The sequence below is a fragment of the Condylostylus longicornis genome, unplaced genomic scaffold (assembly GCF_029603195.1).
Source record: "Condylostylus longicornis isolate FDR11 unplaced genomic scaffold, ASM2960319v2 ptg000048l, whole genome shotgun sequence".
NCBI lineage: Eukaryota > Metazoa > Arthropoda > Insecta > Diptera > Dolichopodidae > Condylostylus > Condylostylus longicornis.
Genome location: NW_026578017.1, coordinates 14,179,839 through 14,199,900, shown reverse-complemented (window position 1 = coordinate 14,199,900; position 20,062 = coordinate 14,179,839). Strand labels below are relative to the sequence as shown.

At 23.4% G+C, this 20,062-nt stretch overlaps 1 protein-coding gene across 4 annotated transcripts in view; it reads right to left on the bottom strand.

The window, feature by feature from the left end:
- LOC129610990 (serine/threonine-protein kinase N) overlaps positions 1-20,062 on the bottom strand; it is a 137,797-nt gene that overhangs the window by 97,312 nt on the left and 20,423 nt on the right. For 2 of the 4 annotated variants that reach the window (XM_055523866.1, XM_055523869.1), the window contains exons 2-3: positions 10,837-11,569; positions 9,605-9,884 (exon numbers count right to left, since the gene is read on the bottom strand). In XM_055523866.1, the coding sequence (XP_055379841.1) occupies positions 9,605-9,676 (72 nt within the window). In that variant the 5' untranslated portion in view covers positions 9,677-9,884; positions 10,837-11,569. The remainder of the gene's footprint in view (positions 1-9,604; positions 9,885-10,836; positions 11,570-20,062) is intronic. The other 2 variants (XM_055523870.1, XM_055523868.1) reach the window with 2 other exon arrangements.

Below are 20,062 nucleotides of genomic sequence, written 5' to 3'. Positions count from 1 at the left end.
ATTACAGATTTTTTTTTGATAAAATTTAATTTATCCTTGAAATTCTTGTAATAATTAAAGAAATTTTTTTATAATATGAGCTCTGTGAATAGAAAATATTAAAATTGAATTTGAATTTATGGCTCAGAATATTTATATTAATACTTTTTTAATGTATTTTTATTTAAACTAATTCATTAATTGGAAAATTGAATTCGAACAATATGTCTAAAATTTAAATTGCGTTCTTAAAAATTCAAAACAAAGTTATTACGTATAGAAAGTTCACCTTTTAACCGACTGATTACTTGTTTTACAGACAAGCGACAAAAATACTCAGGTTTTACTTATGTCTATATAATGAAAAATAATCGAAGTCAAATCGGTGAATATCGAATCACAAATTCTAAAGTTAATTTTTAATTTAACCTCAAACATCATTACTTAATGTCACATTATTTCAGTACTCGGTACAAAACCACCTATTGACAGTATACCGTAATGATTTACCCAAATCTTGGCATTAATACTTGAGAGCTAAGCGTGTATCCAACTATTAAAATTATTTAGATTTTTTTTATTTGCCAATTTTTCACAAATTTTTTATACCAAAATTTAAAATTCAAAAAAAAAAAGGAAAAAAATATTAAAGAAGTAAGGGAAATATCAAAAATTCCCACAAAATTTTTTATATATTTTTTTTGTAATTATATTTTAATTAATTTTATTACAGTTATTTAAAATTTATATAAAAAATTTTTAAAAAGAAAAAAAATTGCATTATAACACTCAATTAAAAAATAAAAAAAAAAATTACATTAAAAATCAAAAGCAGAAAAAAAAAACAAGTTACGAACACTTCTATGTATAACAGAAAAAAAATTTTTTTTACTTTTACTTTCAATTTGCAGATTAAAATTAAAATTTTTTGTTGAATTTTTAACATCCGTCATTATTTCACATACGTACATTATTACACGTTTTTACATTGCACTGGTGAAAACGTTTACATATACTTTTAAATGTTAAACTGTATAACTCTTTTATACGTAACTTTGGTTAAATATATAACTACTGATTACTCTGTTATATTACAATAAAAATCAATAAAAGTAATTAAAGACCACATGTGTAAAATATTCACCTACTTACGAGTTACAATACATCATTGTCTCTCACTCTCTGTATGAAAAAAAAAAATTCACTCAAAGAAAAAAATTCTCTTAAAAAAAAAAAAGAGTTATTAAAATGGTATAAAAGGAAGGGAAAAGTCAGAGCAAAGCCAAAAAATTTTAAAGAAAAGAGAGAAAAAAAAAATACAGGTAAATTAATAAGAAAAGGTAGGTTAAGTATTGATTTTAGGAGCTAGTCATACATATGTACATACATATGTATTTCTATTTACATACATACATAAAGTAGGAAAAAAAAATTCATTATTGAGTACAACAATTAAAAAGTTCATTGAACTTTACATTTTTCAATATGGCAACAAAATTAGGTTTGAAAATTATTTGAATCGAAATTTTCACATTTATAGTTTTTCGTCAAATCGACCAAAATTTATTTTTTTTTTGTTGCTTACCTTTTTATAACCGTAATACTAAAGGAAAATAAAAAAAAAAGTACTTAGTTTTTTATTTTATTTAATAAATTTGATTTTCAAGCAATAATTAAAGAGCTTACTAGACACACACATTAAAAAAAATTAATAAATTAAAAATAAAACAAAAAAATAAAATTAACAAAATGCACGATAAGGAAAAAAGCAATAAAAAACAGCAAAAAAAAAAATTTAGGAACTAAATTTAAGGTAGACAAGCAAAAAATAAATCGCGATTGATTTAGATATTTTCTTTTTACACGCGACGACGTTTCAGATATGAAAATTTACGTTGGCTTTTACTTTTTAAAGAAAAAGAATAAAAAAATTAATTTAGTAAGCATTTTTTTTTGCTTTTTTTTTGCAAATCCCTTAATTAGTTGCTAACCATTTGCGAAAAATATAAAAATAAGTAACCATATGCTGCTACATATTACCTACATATAGTTTAGATAATATTTTTAAGCTTTTCTTTTTTGGATTATTGAAATAATTAATGAGGAACTCAACAAGTAATATTCTTTTTGACAATATTTCTATAACGCCATTTTGGTGTTATGACGAAATGCTATTCATAGAAAATCTCAAATGATGTTCAAATGACATCATTGTTTAAATATTGCATAGCTTTAGCCGTACGTAATCAAATACATACATTCTAATTTCGTGTTCTAAAATATTATTGATTTAAAAATAATTTATTTGAATTGAGTTTAAATTATGTAATTTTTTAATTATTTAAGGTTACATAAAGATATACTAAGTATAACAGTCATTTGTACACTCCCAATTCGAAAATTAAGCATAAAGGGTAAAGATCTTTGTATTGTCCATTACAATTATCGATAGAGAAGTAAAGAAATTTAAATACAAATTAATACAAAAAATTTGTATAGCATAATTATTGGAATGCTTGCTTGGAATAGTTATGTGAATACTTATACCCAGATGTCTATATTAAAAGCTTAGCCGCATTACGAGATAAATATGTATGCTAGATTCACTCAAAATTGGCTATAATAAAGGTAATAGTAAAATAGTAAACTTAAAATAGTATAAAGAAATTAATGTGCTTACTCGCGGTTACTTTCATTTCATTTACAATTTTATAACTAAATTAATAATAAATTGATTTTGCTTCATGAATTTAATAAAATCGCATTGTTCCATTTTATTTTTTAATTTTTTGTTTTTGGAAACAGATAAATTGCAGTTAAATTAAAAAAAAAAACTAATTTATATTGAAACGGTATTTTACTGTGTGATATTTGGTATTTTTGAATGCTTTTGTTGTTTTATTGAACTTGTATTGTAATTGTAAACTCGCTTTGGAATTCTTTTGTAATTTTTAATACTCAACAATAGCTGACCACATTGTATAAGTACAATGCATCCAAATATTTTTCATTTTTGTATTGAAAATAACACTAGGAAAAAAAAAATATTAAAGGTTAAAGAGAGGATTACATATTGTACGGACGTGGTGAAAAGAATAAGCGATAAAAACAACAAAAGGGGCAAAAACAAAAAAAAAAATTCCAATTATTGGAAATAATAAAAGCGATCACACAGTCAACAGCAGCAAAATCCTATTCATTCTTGATTTTTCAATAGTTCAATTCCGAATTCGATTTTCAATTCCACATTCATTTATAACTCAATTTTTGACTATTCGTTTTTTGTTTTTATTTTCATTATTATTTTCTTTTTCTGTAATTCGACTACCACATTTTGTTGTACTCGTGTATATTACATATAACCTTCAAAAACCGGCAGATAACCGCTTTTTTTATTTAAAAGGTCTTTTCTTTTCTATTCAAACAAAAACTGTACTACGTTGCCATTCAACATATTTTAATTGTAATTTTAAGATTTAAACTGTTCAAAAAAATTTTTTTTTTATTTTAGGTGGTGGAAATTAATAATAAATAACATTTTTGAAATTTCGGGAAAAAATATATATGTTTAAGCAAAACTTCAGATAAATATGCATAAGCTACATATTTAAACTTGGATACAAAATCAATTGTCTAATAATAGATCTGGATTCACTGCTTCATCGAAAATAAGTTGTTCGACAAATCTTCAAATGTTTACAGAAGTCCATTATTTTAATTACATTTAAGATGAATGTGTTTGCATGAGCTTATTAATAAATAGGATAAAGCAATTAATATTGTTATATTGTTCAAAATATGTTATGCAGAGCTTTTGAAGATTCATACATAACAAAGATAAAAAGAAGATTCAAGAGTAAAGTTGAGTATAATATTCAAACAAACATTGTACTCAATAAGAGTCGTACTCAATATTAAATTTAAACATTGTACTCAATATTTAATTTAAAATAATTTGGGGTAGAATGTTCTGCTCAATTTTTCTGCGCAATGAATTTGCGGCTTCTATTCTAATGTAATAATCTATTCAAATGTAAAGTTCAATCAAAAACTTTATACACATAATATTATTAGACAATAAAATTTGATATTTCGTAAGGTTGCAAAGTTAGCAAAGTGCTTTGTCCAAACAATTAAAACTTTTAATGCTTATTCTTTTAGAAGTTTTATTACAATTCTATTGTATTCCTTAATGAATTATTCATCTGGCATGCTACAGGAGTTGATTTTTGTTTTATTTTTTTTTCATTGCTGCTGCTATGCTGATATCGCTTAAATGATTATAAAGAAAATTAATGGGAAAAAAGGAAAACAGAAAAAAAATATCAGCGACAACAACAACATAAAAAAAAGAAGTCATGATTTTTAGGTTTTTATTGCAATAAAGAGAAAGTTTTTTACTGAATTACAGTGTCTAGCCTGTTGGGGCTTTTGTTTCTATATAATTTTTTTTTTGCTTTGTTTTTAATTTGTTTTACTCGCTGTTGTTTTATATGTATGTATATGATTTTGCTTCATTACCTATAAATCAACAAAAACAATATTGAATGCAGGATTAGATGTAGAAGAAAAAACAAAAAAAAAACTGTTTTTCTACTTGTTAATTTATAACCAAAGAGATAAAGAAATGAGTGAAAAAAAAAGTTTTGCAGGTTCAATTAATTTTTTTTTTGGTTTTTTTTTTTAAGTTACAAAATCGGAAAAATAGAAATCATTAGAAATAAAAACAAAAATTAAACAAAAAGCCGGTTATAAAAACAGTATTTTTACGGTATTGTCAGGGACGTATACGAATTAACTATAAAGTATGACATGACAGGAGCTTTATTTGTAAAGTCAAGTTTTTTTACAAAATATCAATATTTTTTGAAGATATCTACTAGTTTCATTAGCCAAATTAACAATATTATAAAGTTTAAAATTTCAAGAAAAATTTAAGAAACAAAAATTATATTTTTTGCACCAAAGCTACTCAAAGCTAGCATCTAATTTTCAATCTGCATTTCGGCTTACAAGAATTTGAAAAATTTTATTTAAGCATTAAATTTGAATTAATTAATTAATCGAGACCAAATTTGATTGGGATAGTTACTGGACTTGTGCGTAATTTTCACTCAAATTTTACAATTTTTTAATTTTTTTTTTTGTAATGACCCTGATGGTGTAGACATACCACAAAAAGTGACATTCATATTCAATATTGAACTCAGGATAATTAAGTATTTGAAGAAATTTATCTTGAAATAAAGCAATTTTCAAATAAAATTCCTGAGCAAAAATAAAAAAATTATCTTTCGTTTTAAAAATTACTTTTAGTTTTTAAGCGCATTTCTAACAATTTTCATCATCTATATGTCGGTTTTCATCATAAGAGCAATAGTTAATCTTAAAGAAAATATTCTTTCTTCAGAAGAGTGTTTTTATTTATTTCCCTCTCACCCCCCTCAATGTAAAGATGTTTAATGACTTTTATAAGACAATCTCGCTTTTTATCTTAACTAATCTAACAAATCGATGACTTCTATCATTACAATTACTAATGCTTCTTAAGATTTAAGTTTTCATCCTAAATGTATGCAAAAGGAGGATAAATTTTATTGAGAGAAATATCTTAAGAGAATAATACAATTTATTTACCATTAACTACGTATACTTTAAAATAAAAGAAGTGTTTGAATGGCAGAAAATGTTTAAGGTAAATGTGCTACTCTATTGATTTATAATCTGCAAGTTTACTCTTAGTGCATATCCTATACAACAAAACAAAAACAATGCGATAAAGAAAAATACTTATACAAAAATTAATGATTAAATGACGAAAAAATAAGGTAAAAGAAAAACACATACCCACATAATTTACACAAATATTCACCTGTGTACCTTTTTAACTACAATATTAGATAACACCTGCGGGAGATGCTTGATGCTGTGTTAAAAGTCTTAATGCTCTCGGTTAGGATTGATGAGTGAAGAATTATAGTTTTTTTTTTTTTTGTAGTTTTTCTCAAATTTTTGTTATTGGTTTTTTTTTCACTTTATCTCAAATATTAGTGGTCTCTGGACAATAATTATTGTTTTTTTTGTTTTGTTTTTATTTTTTGCTTCGATTGCAATATTAAATTTATCTTTTTTTATTTGTGGATGGATAAACGATTACATGAACTATAAATAACCTTTGTTATTTTCTGTTAAATGTAATTTATGGTAACACCAACTACTTAAAAAAGAATATAGAGAGTTATGTGATTGTGTATATAAAATTGTAAATATATGTAGTTATGTGCGATTATCCATTTTAAATATCAGTTGAAAGTTTAATAATTTCCGGATTGAAAAAAATCTCTCATTAATTTTGTTGTAACGAGGAAAAGTAAATATTAAATAACAGAAACAGAGAAAAAAAAGCAATGAGAAAGAGAGGAGAAGAGTGAAACAAAACAGTTAATTTGAGCAAAATTTAAAATTTTTTTGCTCTATAAGGTTCACTTTTTTAGTTAATGTCTAGTTTTTTACATCATTAGTAAATGCTAAACTATTTTTTTCCGAACGCATTGCATATAATAAGGGAGGTTATGGGATTACACCAAATTTTACATATTGAATTTTCGATGCAAAACACACTTCTCCACGATAGAGAAGCGCAAATAAACTATTTTTAGTAAGATGTCGTTGCTTGTCGGCCGTTTTTAATTTTGAAGAAAATATTCAACAGATTAACTTATGAAATTTTATATAAATGCTTCCCTAACTTTTGGAAGAAATCAGGTGCCAGCAACTGAACGTTTAATACGTGTCAAATATACATTTTTGCGCATATAAAGAGAAATAATCAACCTGTTTTCTTGAAATTTAATATATAAATGCAGGGTGTTAAAACAATGAATTAATGGGGCCGATTTTATATTTTTTACCATATTTAAGGAACTAACTGATACCCTTTTTTGTGAATGCTTTAATTTTCGAAGTTGTTGAAGTTAATTGAACAAATATTATACATATTTTTATTTCAAAACTTTTTTAAGAGACTAAAGGTGCCGGGAATGAAATTTGATATGTGTTCTTTGAAACCATTCCCACAAAGAATGAAGTTCTTCAAATCATGTGTAAAAACTGTGTGTTAACAGTTTGCAAAAATTAAATAAAATTTAATTAACGATTTATAAATATTACTTCGTATTCTTAATGTTTAAAATATTGACGAAGGTGTAACACATTCTGTTTGATTCATTAATGACTATAACATGATTTACATTTTGTACTTATGAATATATGTAGTGAAATTTAGATAATTAAACATTCTTGACTAGAAAAAACAACTTAAAAGAGGATACAGAGATTTTATTCTTAAGCAAGTATTTAGGAAAGTTAAGAATAATTTAGTTTCCTGACGTGATTAATGATCCTGAAATGATCAACTAATTGTAAAGAAAAATTGGGCCGAAGTGTAAAACAATTTAATTTTTTTGAATAATTGTTCTATATGTTCATGTGAATATTTTAGACATGCGTCAAATTTGACACTCTTTTTTTTAACCAAACATATAACAAATAAAATCTAATTTTTTGTTTCCGAACATTTTGAGTTAAGGATGAAGCAATATTACTCTGACATTTTGTTTAAAATTAAGTACATACATTTGAAAATTTAAATTCTATTTAAAAATTTTTGGCCTGTTATATTTGAATTATTAATGTTATAATATTTGTAATCTCAACTACATACATATATTCATATATGATGTGTCATAATCTAAATTATAAAGTTATAAATTAAATAATAATAAGTTAACTTAACCAGATAATCAAACCAAATTTACGATAAATTATTAATTGCAATTTTTTAATAATAAATTGTAATTGGCTTTTAGCAAATAAATATTCATTGAGTTCTTCATATTACACTTTCTTTTTTAAAAAAAAAAAATCTTCTTCATATAATAAAAAAAAAATACAATTTTTTTATATATAGCCATTAAAATTCAATCAATTAAAAAACTTAATATTAATTAAATTACTATAAAAATACGCAAAATGGATTTTATCATAAAATTCAATTTCTGTTAATTTCACTATTTTCCAGTTTGCAAATTAGTGACATGAAATTTATATTCTTTGAATTTACAATGGAAAAAAATATTTCTTCGATTTTTTTTTATAATGAAAAAGCAATTTCAATTCACATTTTTAATTTTAATGAATTCCAATGAATCCGAAAAATATTAATTTTCAATAAAAATAAAGAAAAATCAAATAAAAAATGAAGAAATAAAAGAATTTTTTTTTAATAAAAATGTTTTAATTTTTATATTTATTCATACATTTATACACATTTGCATATTTTGTATAATATAAGTTAATATAAATAAATATGTATGTGACTGTTATAAAATAACAAGATTTAATTTTTTCTTTTTTTTGAATATGGTTAGTTTAATACATTAATTGGAAAATATTCATAAACCGATAAACCAATATATAAAATTGAGTCAGCAAAGAAAAAAAAAATTTTTATGTACGATAAAATTTTCGTTTTTGCATTAAAAAAATAAAATAAAATTCATATAAGTAAAATATGTTTACTGTTATAATAGGGGGTTTATTCGGAGGAACGAAATAAGTAGAGAATGATAGACAAGTGCATGACTACAAGCTCTTTATCGCAAAAAGTTCACTATTCACAGCCCAATATGTAATATTGTTACTGTTGTAAACATAAACCAATTCAAATTTGAAGGATTTGTGTCCATAATAAAATGTTGGAAATTTTTATGATAAATATCATATATACTTAATCATTCGGTTCACAAAATAAGTCCCAATATTTTAAAATTTTGCGAAATTTTTGAATATTATAAAATAATTATTATTCATGCAAATCAGTATTATGCAGTACGCAGGTAAAACCCCTGAAATTATGTGGAATAATATTAAAATTCTTTGGAATCTTAGCTACTTTATCTCATCTACTTTATCTCAATAATGCATTCATTTCTAAGTTATATTTTTTCGCTTAAAACAGAGAATTTCTAGTTAGTATTCTTATAAAACATTTAGAATATTAAAATAAATATGTTTTATAATTGAGCTTACACTAAGCACTGATTACACTGAGCTTAAAACATACATTGTTATAATAATTGTATCACATCCTGTAAAATAACATAAATATTAAATTTTTGTAATGAATATTTGCAAATTAAAAATATTGAACTCAGCATATCAATATAACAACGAATGTAATAAACAACTATACCCGATTTTAACGTAAGTAATAATAATTACTGTTCATATAAGTATGTACGTTACGTAAAGCTCATCATACTTTTATTACCTACTGGATTATTTCCAAAATATTGTAATAATTAAACAATTTTTTTTTTTTTAGTATTTCTTTAAAAACTATGAACACAAGTATTCAATTTTTATTAATTTAAGAGTAAAAATCTTTTGAATGACATATAAAATTAATTTTCATATATAAGTGAAACTGCCCATGGCACTGTTATGTTTATTTCATTTTAATATACACATTATATACTTACTAGCATCAAAGTAATTAATTTAAATTAAGTAAAATAAATGAAAATATTTTATTAAAATGAATTTTTATTTTATTAATACATACATGAAAAATATATCCTTTTATTTTTGTTTTAAGATCCTTAAAAAAGACCATATTCATAGCCACTGATGTCATGATGATTTCTTTTTTTTTTATAGAAAAAAAACAGTTATTTTTCTTTTTATTATTTATTTATTTTTTCTATTATTATGATTTTTAATTATATTTGATTTTATTTTCAATTATTTTATTAAAATTTCATTATTCCGGTTTATTGCACATCACTTTATTATGAGATGATCAACATTCATCATTATTAAAAAAAATTTTTTTTCCCGTCTACCTATACAATTTACTCTCGTATTTTTATTATTAAGAAATTGCTGCCATAAAGGCAATATATAATTGCATCAATATATAAATACACAAAATAATCACATAAAAGTACAAACACTATTATTTAAATGTCAATCAAAATGTGAAATTTATAAAATATCATTTTGATGCAACAAAATAATTACTATTGTGTACACATTTATGTATACGTATAAGTAAATATTGTAGATTCTTTTTTTCGAATTAAAATGACAATAAAAACAGTGAAATATGTAAATTATAATTATTTTTACTTATGTATGTATAGATAGTATATATATAATATTATTAAATTCAAAATGTATTAAATTTAATAATATAGATATACGAAATACTTATATAATTATAATTACAAATAATATTTAAAAATAATTCCATAAATTTTGATTTTTTTTCTCATCATCTTTTTATTTACATAAAAATATAATGAAAGAGAAAGAGCGCCAGATCATACAATCAATAAAATGAATAAAATAAATACTATACATATCCTCGTATGTATATACACAGTTGCACAGATCTGTCTCTCTACACTATTCAAATATAACATAACATATAACATTAATGTCAAAATAAGAATTGCATGATAAAATTCATATTTTTATTCTTATTATTCTTGTTATTGTTATTATTATTGTTATTATTGTCAAATCCATATAAAGGTAAATGATTATTTTTGTATTTTTTTTTTATTTTTATGTCGTGCTAGTAAAATGTTGGGAATTATTTTTTTGTAGGTGTTGAACATACAACTATGTATATAATGTGTACACGTATATAAAAATATAATTAAATTTTTGATATTAAGCAATATTGCTATGCGGGTTGAATATTGCCACGAATATGTGTATATTTGTGTGTATGTTTTATATGTTGCAATTAAAAAATTGAAAAAAATATTAATATTGAATAATTTTTACCGTTATAAATATTTATAATTTCTTTGTTTTTTCTTTTTTAAATTTATGATTTTTTTTTTGCCGGGATTTAATAGGTTAAAGCGTCACAGCAAGAAAAAAAAAATTTTTAATTTTTTTTATTATTTTTTTTATTATTGCGCCATTTATTGTTATCTCAACTCTTTATAATATAAAATTGACGATGTTTGCTGTGTATTGCGTTGCTGTTATTGCTGTTGTTATGATTTTTCATTAACTTTTACTATCCAAAAAAAAAAAAAACAAATGTTTTCTTTTCATTTTGGATGTCAATGATTTTGTGAGCGTGGGCGCTCATTTTATGCTTATATATACATATATATACATATATATATATATATATATATTCACGAATATTTAAAAAAAATGATCAATCGTTTACAGCCGTTGTCTCTCTTTCTTTATTTTTTTTTTGTTTTAAATATTTTAATTTTTTAATTTGTTTATTTTTTTCTTTTTCTTTGATTTTAAATATTGCACAACTTTTTTCTGGTCTTTGCGTTTTATGTTAAAAATGTGTTCCATTAATGAATACGTAGAGTTTTTTGTTCAATTTAAAATGTTGTTTAAATTTTTTTGTTTTTAAATATTTTATGTAAATGCAAGTTCATTGTTAAGGTTGATATTTTCTTTAATGTGGTTTGACAGATTTCTTGATTTTTTTTTTAATTTATTTTTGTCTTGTTTTCTGTAGGAACAATAATGAAAAAAAAATCTAAAATTAAAAAAAAATTAAAAATAACATTAAACAGTTGAGTCTAGATATACTAAACCATTACATTTTTTCTTTATTAAATATTTTTTTTATGGATTTTCAAAATGATCCCGCCTAATACATTTTGAGAAAAATTTTTGATTGCACAGTGTCGCATGTTTTAACTGAAGTTTAATATTACATGATTTTGTATAACATATTTATCACTTCAATTTACACTAAAATATTTCTGTAACTTTTTAATTGTTAATCAGGAATCCTAAAAAATATATCAAACGTTGTCTTTTCAACTATAAATTAGAAGATTAGTTTAAATAATATAAGCAAAATAGTTGTAATTTGAACTTAAAAGGCTTATCCTTTTAAAATTTTGCAACCGAGTCTATCACGCTTTTTCTTTTTGTCAATTTTGAAAATTTAAAAAAAAAGGAACAGAGTACATAATATTCTATAAAAATTTCCAGAAAAGTGTATTCATTTAGACAAAATTTATAAACTATATGAATCATCTTGACCTTTAAATTAACAAAATATTAAATTTATAAAACTTCCAGTCGGAATAAGGATTTAAATTAAATTTAATTTGAACCTTAATAAAATTAAACACTTAATATTTTTGGGCAATTATAACAATTTATTAAATTCTGTTATTATACCATTGCGAATATCGTGAATATCCTAGTACTTATTTAGTTTTGTTATATAGTAAAATTTAACCGAAGTTCGACTGTATAGAAGACAAAAAATTTAAAAACAAAAATGCAAACTTTTTTCTCTCTTTAAGTTTTAAGTATATTATAATTTTTTTTAAGAAAATTTTTAAAATAGGTTAAGATTGAAGCTTTAATTTACAAAAAACACAGAATAAAAAACCAGTATTTTGCTAATGTGCTAATGACATTATTGTATTATCTTAAGAAATATTTGGGAAGTTTAAAAATATTAAAATTAGATCCAAAAATAGATTTGACTAAAAATATCACAAAAATTTTTTTAATTATTCTTTTAATATTTTATAGACAATTTTGGCAAAAACTAATTTATTAATGTTTTACATACATAGCAGCTACTTATAATTTAAGTGCGTGGAAGTATTTTCGAATTTTTCTTGAGTTTCTATTGTATTTCATTTGCTTTCGAGAAAAGTTTTACAGTCTTCTGAATGAAACACAAATTTTTAAAATTCATAAACCAACTACTCTAATAATTTCATCCAACTTCTGTAATAATTTGCAAACAGCATAAAAGATTGATCAATTTTAAATCTAAATCAAGTAAACAATTTTTCCATTTAAAATTTACTTTTAATTAACAGAAATTTTGGAAAATACTTAAAATGTCCAATTACAAAATTCCAATAGATCGTTTTATTTTACTATAGCTTGATCAAGAATTGTATCTGCACAATTTAACAACGTATTATTTAGCAATAACTTAAGAACGCCAGTGAAATTTCGAAACCACAAATCATTTGATTTATCTTGCAATGTTACATAAAAATGGGATATAAATTTTTTTTTTCAAATCATTCTGAATCAAATATTCTACATAATTTCTAAATAATTGCATATGATTTTAAAATGTTTTTTTTTTATTTTATAGTTTCTTTTAAAAAAGAGGGAAAATCATAGACAAATAGAACTTATAAGTGTGCCAAACTATTATTAGAATTTAATGACTAATAAAATATTTGAATCTTGATTGAATTTTTATACCAAATACAAAACAGAAAATATAAAAATTCTATGAATAATTATAATGAATTCTAGAATTAATTGAGAACGCCTCCCTTTCATTTTAATTTACACAAATATGCCTCCGGAAGATTAATTTCTTTTGAAAGAAGAATAATATGCAAACAAAAAAAATTATTTCTAATTTAGAAATATCAAAATTCATCTTTAAACGCATATATGAGTTTAAGAATAAAATAGAAAATCATATTAAATTTTTTTTTACATAGAATCCATTTAAAATTGATAGCATATAATATTAAAATTGGTAATTAAATCTTTATACATTCTGTCCTAATAACCTTAATTATTAATTATAAATCGAGCATAATTAGCATGTTCTGAACACAAAATAATCCAAAAAAAAAAAATATTAAAGAAAATTGAAAATTTTATGGGGAAATCACATATTCTGGCTTTTGTATCTTTCTTAACATTTTATTGTACATATGTATTTGACTTCTCATATTCAAATTACTTATACTATAATCCCTAAGTATAGATAAAATCTAAAATGATTTGGAATTTTCTTTTTAAAGAAAAAATGTTTAAGAAATGAAATGCGTTTTCCCTTTTATTCATTTTTTTTATTAATTCTTTTGAAATTCATGGTGGTGTTTTGTAATAATTTTTAACTTTTGTTTCTTATTAAAAAATAATAAAAATATCAAATAAAAAAAAATTTTTTTTTTATTAACGTGAAATTGATATTACAATAAAATATTTGAAATGCTTATGTTGCACATTTTGAATTTATTATAAAAGATCAGAAGTGCCGTTTATGTGTTTAATATTAGTGAAAATGCGCCATGTGCCCATTATAATTAAAATATTATTTAAATTAAGCTTATTTGTTTTCATAGGCGATAGTTTTTTAACAAGTTTATGTGAGTATTATCTGAGATCTACTAAATTGTAGATTAATTGTGTCTTTTGAAATTAATATCGGAATGTTTACAATAAAATATATTCTATTTGATTTAAATTTTTAATAATATTAAGCATATAAAAATAGTGGAACGGCAATAAAAAATTGTTAATATTAATATTGAAATAAAAGTAGCATCAACAACAAAGGAAGAATTCGGCAAAATTATGCTTGAGAAACAAAAGTATACAAAAATTTTCTAAGTAATATAAATATGGGGAAAAAGTTTTTTAATTTGTGTACATAATATTGTAAGAAAAATATATTTTAGGTCTATATAAAGAACAGATTCTAAAGTTCATTTCAAATGGACAGAATTTAAAGGACCTGTTAGTGGATATGCTCCTTTTCTTTTACCTTGCACTTCATTTCAAAATTTTATTTTATATCTATGCAAATTACTATTTACGATAACAAAATATAAATTCAAATAGAAACAAGTAAAAACGTTTCAGTCGGTATGAACCGATTGAATTATACCCTGCACCTTTCATTGTTGTATAGCAATTACTCAAACCTGTGAAACCATTCTATAGAAACTTCACGGATATGTCTGATCTATAACTGAACACACAACTACCAAGTTTCGTGAATCTGACTTTATTATTTTTCCAAATATTTAAAATTAGCTTTTGGAGTTGTATGGCAGGTACCCGAACCTGCCAAGCAATTCCACTAAAACTTCGCTAATATATCTGATCTATAATTGGACACACAACTGCTAAGTTTCATGAATCTAACTTTATTACTTTTCCAAATATTTAAAATAAGCTTTTGGACTTGTATGGGAGCCACTCGAACCTGTCAAGCAATTCCACCAAAACTTCAGAAATATCTTTGACCTATAATTGGACACACAACTGCCAAGTTTCATGAATCTGTCTTTATTACTTTTCCAAATATTTAAAATAAGCTTTTGGACTTGTATGGGAGCCACTCGAACCTGTCAAGCAATTCCACCAAAACTTCAGAAATATCTTTGACCTATAATTGGACACACAACTGCCAAGTTTCATTAATCTGACTTTATTATTTTGCCGAATATTTAAAATAAGCTTTTGGATTTGTATGGGAGCCACTCGAACCTGTCATGCAATTCCACCAAAACTTCAGAAATATTTTTGACCTATAATTGGACACACAACTGCCAAGTTTCATGAATCTGTCTTTATTACTTTTCCAAATATTTAAAATAAGCTTTTGGACTTGTATGGGAGCCACTCGAACCTGTCAAGCAATTCCACCAAAACTTCAGAAATATCTTTGACCTATAATTGGACACACAACTGCCAAGTTTCATTAATCTGACTTTATTATTTTGCCGAATATAAAAAATTTGCTTTTGGAGTTGTATGGCAGCCACCCGTACCGGTGCAGCTATCTCATTAAAATTTTTAGAGCATATGTAGAATATAATTGGACACATGTATACAAAATTCTATATTTGTACCTTTATTAGTTTTTGAAATAATTAAAATAAACTCTTTGAGTTGTATGGCAGCTACCCGAACCCGTTGTCCGAATTGGTCCAATAACAATAGGGTTCGTCCTTGGCACAAAAGAAGCAACTTGTGAAAGTTTGGTGTCGATTGCATTGTTCGTTTTTGAGTTATCGTGCGATCGGACGGACGGACGGACGGACGGACATGTCTAAATCAACGCAGAATTTTACGCTGAGCAAGAATATATATATATGTCCATACCCCAGATGACTCCTTCAAGTAGTTACAAACTCCATACCAAAGTTAATATACGCTTCACGAAGTGCAGGGTATAAAAAAGGGAGAGAAAAATTTTATGGGAAAGAGGATGTGGAATGAAGTGTGAACTGTACGTCGATTAGGTAAAGTTTAGTTTCAGGAATAATAAATGTCATTTCTAATAACAAATTACATAAAATTGAAATGACATAACATACCATAATACAGTATAACATTATATAAAATCTATCACTATTACTGGTATGACATAACACTGTTCGTCAAAACATAAAGTATTAAAACCTATTATATAGGGCAACAAAAAGGGTACATAAGAGGTTAAAATACAAATATAATAATTGTGCATGTGTGCATTTAAAACACTCAATTAATTTTATAATACATTTGTTAAATTTCTACATAACATTAAGCATTTTGACATTTCAAAAATTTGACATGTTTTTTTTTATATAACTACTATTTATAATTTTATTTGATTAACTTACATGAACCTTTTATGCAAACCTACAAATTTAACAATTTTTTCATTTTATTTTTGATTACTTATTATTTTTTTTTTGTTTTAAATTTCGTTGTTGTTTTTTCTACTTCATCAAAATGTCGACAATGTAATAAAATTAACATAATAATTGCTGACCTCTAAATATTGTGACATTCTTAAATGTTAATACTCGTAAAACAAAAAAACAAGAAAAGAGATTTCCAAAAGAAATGAGAAACCGGTAGTGAGTATAGTGACTAGTGAGTGAGTGAATCGTAAAAATTAAAAATACAATTTTTAGTAATATAAAAAAAATATTTAAATAGGAGAAATTTTTCTCTATAACTCATTTAATACCGCTAAAACACTATAATAAAAAAAAAACATTCGTCAAAAGAATGTGTTATACTTCTGCTTTCAATCAAAATGTAGAGAAAAAAAAAATGTAGGTTAATAGAATTTAAAATTTTTGTGGTTAATAAAAAAATTTTTTTTTTATTTTTAATTTATTTTTTTTTTTTGCAAAAATTTTTTGTTTAAACATGTGAAATCAATTTATTATTTAATTTTTAATCCAAATATTGTCACGTTTGCAACGAATTCGTTTGAAGTTTTTTCTGTATCACGTAGGTGATTGACGTCTTCAAATTTTTTTTTATATTAATAAATATGTGAGTTTTGTGTTTGTTGTTATTTGTCATATTTAATTTCAGAGATATTCTAGAAAATTGTTTTTTCATATCGCATTTACTAATTTTGGTGGTTAGTAAAACAATTGCCACAGTCGAGTTTAAAAACATGCTGTAATTTTCGTTTCAAGCTTGATTTATGTATGTATGTATATACCTCCCTCTCTTTCGATGTTGTTTTTATATTATGTAATTTAAACTGAGTATCAGAATAAACAAAATTAGATTTCAACTTTTATGAACTTGAATGGTTTACTTAAATAAAATAATATTAAATTATTCCTCTCATTGCATTCTGAAAATTATATTTTACAAAATAGTTTTTCTTAAAACCAAATTAAAAGTTGCTAGCAATTTCAATAAAAAATTTGTAATTAATATGAGAATAGGTAGATACATATGAAATTTTGAAATTGTACTAAAGATTTCGTTCAGTGTAAGTACATAATTATTACATTAGCAAAGCTATCACAATAAAAGATTAAAATTTCATTTTATTTATTCGAAATTTCAATTTACAATACTGTCATGTGCGTTTTTTGAAAAAGTCAAAATTTACACTTAAAAAAAACTTTGTGCAATGAATCATTTAATACATAAATTTTCTGTTAAATATTTAACAATGCTTTAAATTTCTCAGAACTTAAAATTCTCGTTATAAAAATTTTGTTCATTGTCAAATACATTATTATAAAAATGATAATGAACTATTAAATTGTACATAATCAAATCACTAGAATCGATTATTCAAATTTATTTTTAAATTGATTTCAAATTGAATAAATCGAATTAATTAAGAGTTCATGTACACAATATACACATATATATATACATATGCTAATATGTATATGAATGTGTATAGTTTTAGTCAACTTTTACCGGTTAAATTAATGTCAATGACATGTAAAATTTAAATTTCATACATATATAAAAAGTAATGTGATTTTTTTTTCATAATTTTTGTTTTTTTTTTAGCAAAATTAATTTTTTTTTCAATTTGTATCTGGCAATACTTTGTTTTTTCTCGTAATTCATTAATATTCGCATAGATTCCCATGTGCTTTGCAAATTCAATTGTTTTATGAAATATTTGAATTTAGGTAAACAGTATGTGTGGTTATATGCAAGTATACATATTCTATAGATATTTATAAATAAGATGCATAAATCAAGATAAGGTGACTGGAGAGTTCCCTAAGTAATTTCAAAGCGCTTATTAAAAATTTTTCTCCATTAATTTTAAACTTTATTAAAATTAAATAATTTTTATTTAAGGATTTATATAACATTTTGATTCAATTGTGGTTTTTGGAAATTTTGGGTGAATTATTTGTTTTTGTTAAGAAACAAACTTGGTTATTAAAAAAATATCTAAGATTAAGAGTGTATAAAATAATTCCTTTTATCAGAAGTAAAAATACTTAGGAACAAAAAAATTTTTTTTCATTCCAATTTTCACTTTTCTATAACGGTTTAATTTATGCTAAATACTTACAGTTTTTTTTTCCTCCTTCATACATAACTATTATTTTCAAATCAGATTATTTATTCAATTCTAAATTAATTAAAATTAAATAAAAAATGTAAAAAAAAATTTTATTCATCGCAAAGCCGTTAAAAAATAATGAATGTGACGTATACATATATCGCACCCCCAGAATAACATATTTTAGAATTTTAAATTTAAAAATTTTTGATTTCAATATTTTAGTACTTAATATTTTTTTATGGAACAAGAAAACGTGAATTTAGATGACATTGTTTAATTCCAAAAATCAAGTTGTTTCTTTTTCTAAATTTTCCAAAAATTTCTTTCACACCGTACCTTCAGAAATAACGGTATACTGAAGAGAGTTAGATTGAGTCTTCATTCAAGCTCACATTAATTAGGATATTTACAGTATTCGGCCGCAATTAAGTGAACAGCAGAGTTAAAAAATTTTTAGCATATTTATTAAAATTGTCGGTAGAAGGCGGTCTACATAATTTAACGTTATCATCGTCTAAATCCCGGTTTTATATGCATTTTTATTCTGAGTGTGCGATTTATGTAAACATCAAAATAAAATGTTGGAATACTCAAATGTGACTAAAAAGAATAAGAGTATAAAAAAAAAAGTTTGAATACTGACTGACTGACACATTTATTTTTTTTTTTTAAATAATATGCAGACAAACTGAAGTACATAAACAAATAAAAGTGTAAAAAAAAATGAATGCAACATACTTTATAAATTTTGTTTATTTATTCACGTGTACATTCGAATGTGTACAATCATATTACATACATACACATACATATATGAAATTGGTATATTTATCTATTTTTTTAATAGCGAAATTAATATGTGACATCAAATTTGAAAAATTAAAAAACATGAATTGCAGATTGTGTACAACAATTTTGTTTTTTTTTTTATTTTAGATTCGTATACAACTTTAAAACAAGATGGCAGAAAATTAAATTTTTTTAAATTAATACGCCTTTATTTTATTACACGTAAAATATTTAAGTGAAATACATGTAGTTCGTATCAACATAAAAATTTGGAAAATGAAAATTAAGTGGAATAAATTAATAAAACGGAATTAAATAGTGTAATCTTTTTATGCCACCCTGTAATTATTTTCAATAAAGAAATATTTTTTATATAAATTTATATTTTTTAAATATAATATTTTGATTACTTAAAATAATTTTCATTTAAAATTTTGATATAAGTAAAATAGGTTGAAATTATTCAAAACTTAGAGTCTAAATGAAAACGTATTAATTGATGTAATTTTAAAATCAAGTACTTGGCGATTATTCATCCAAATTTGATAAATATTTCAAAGAATAAAGGGCTCCAAAACTGAATTAAAAATTTTGATTTTTCTTAAATTAATATTAAGAATCACAACAGAACCAATAATGTATGCTAATAATTCATCTCTAGAC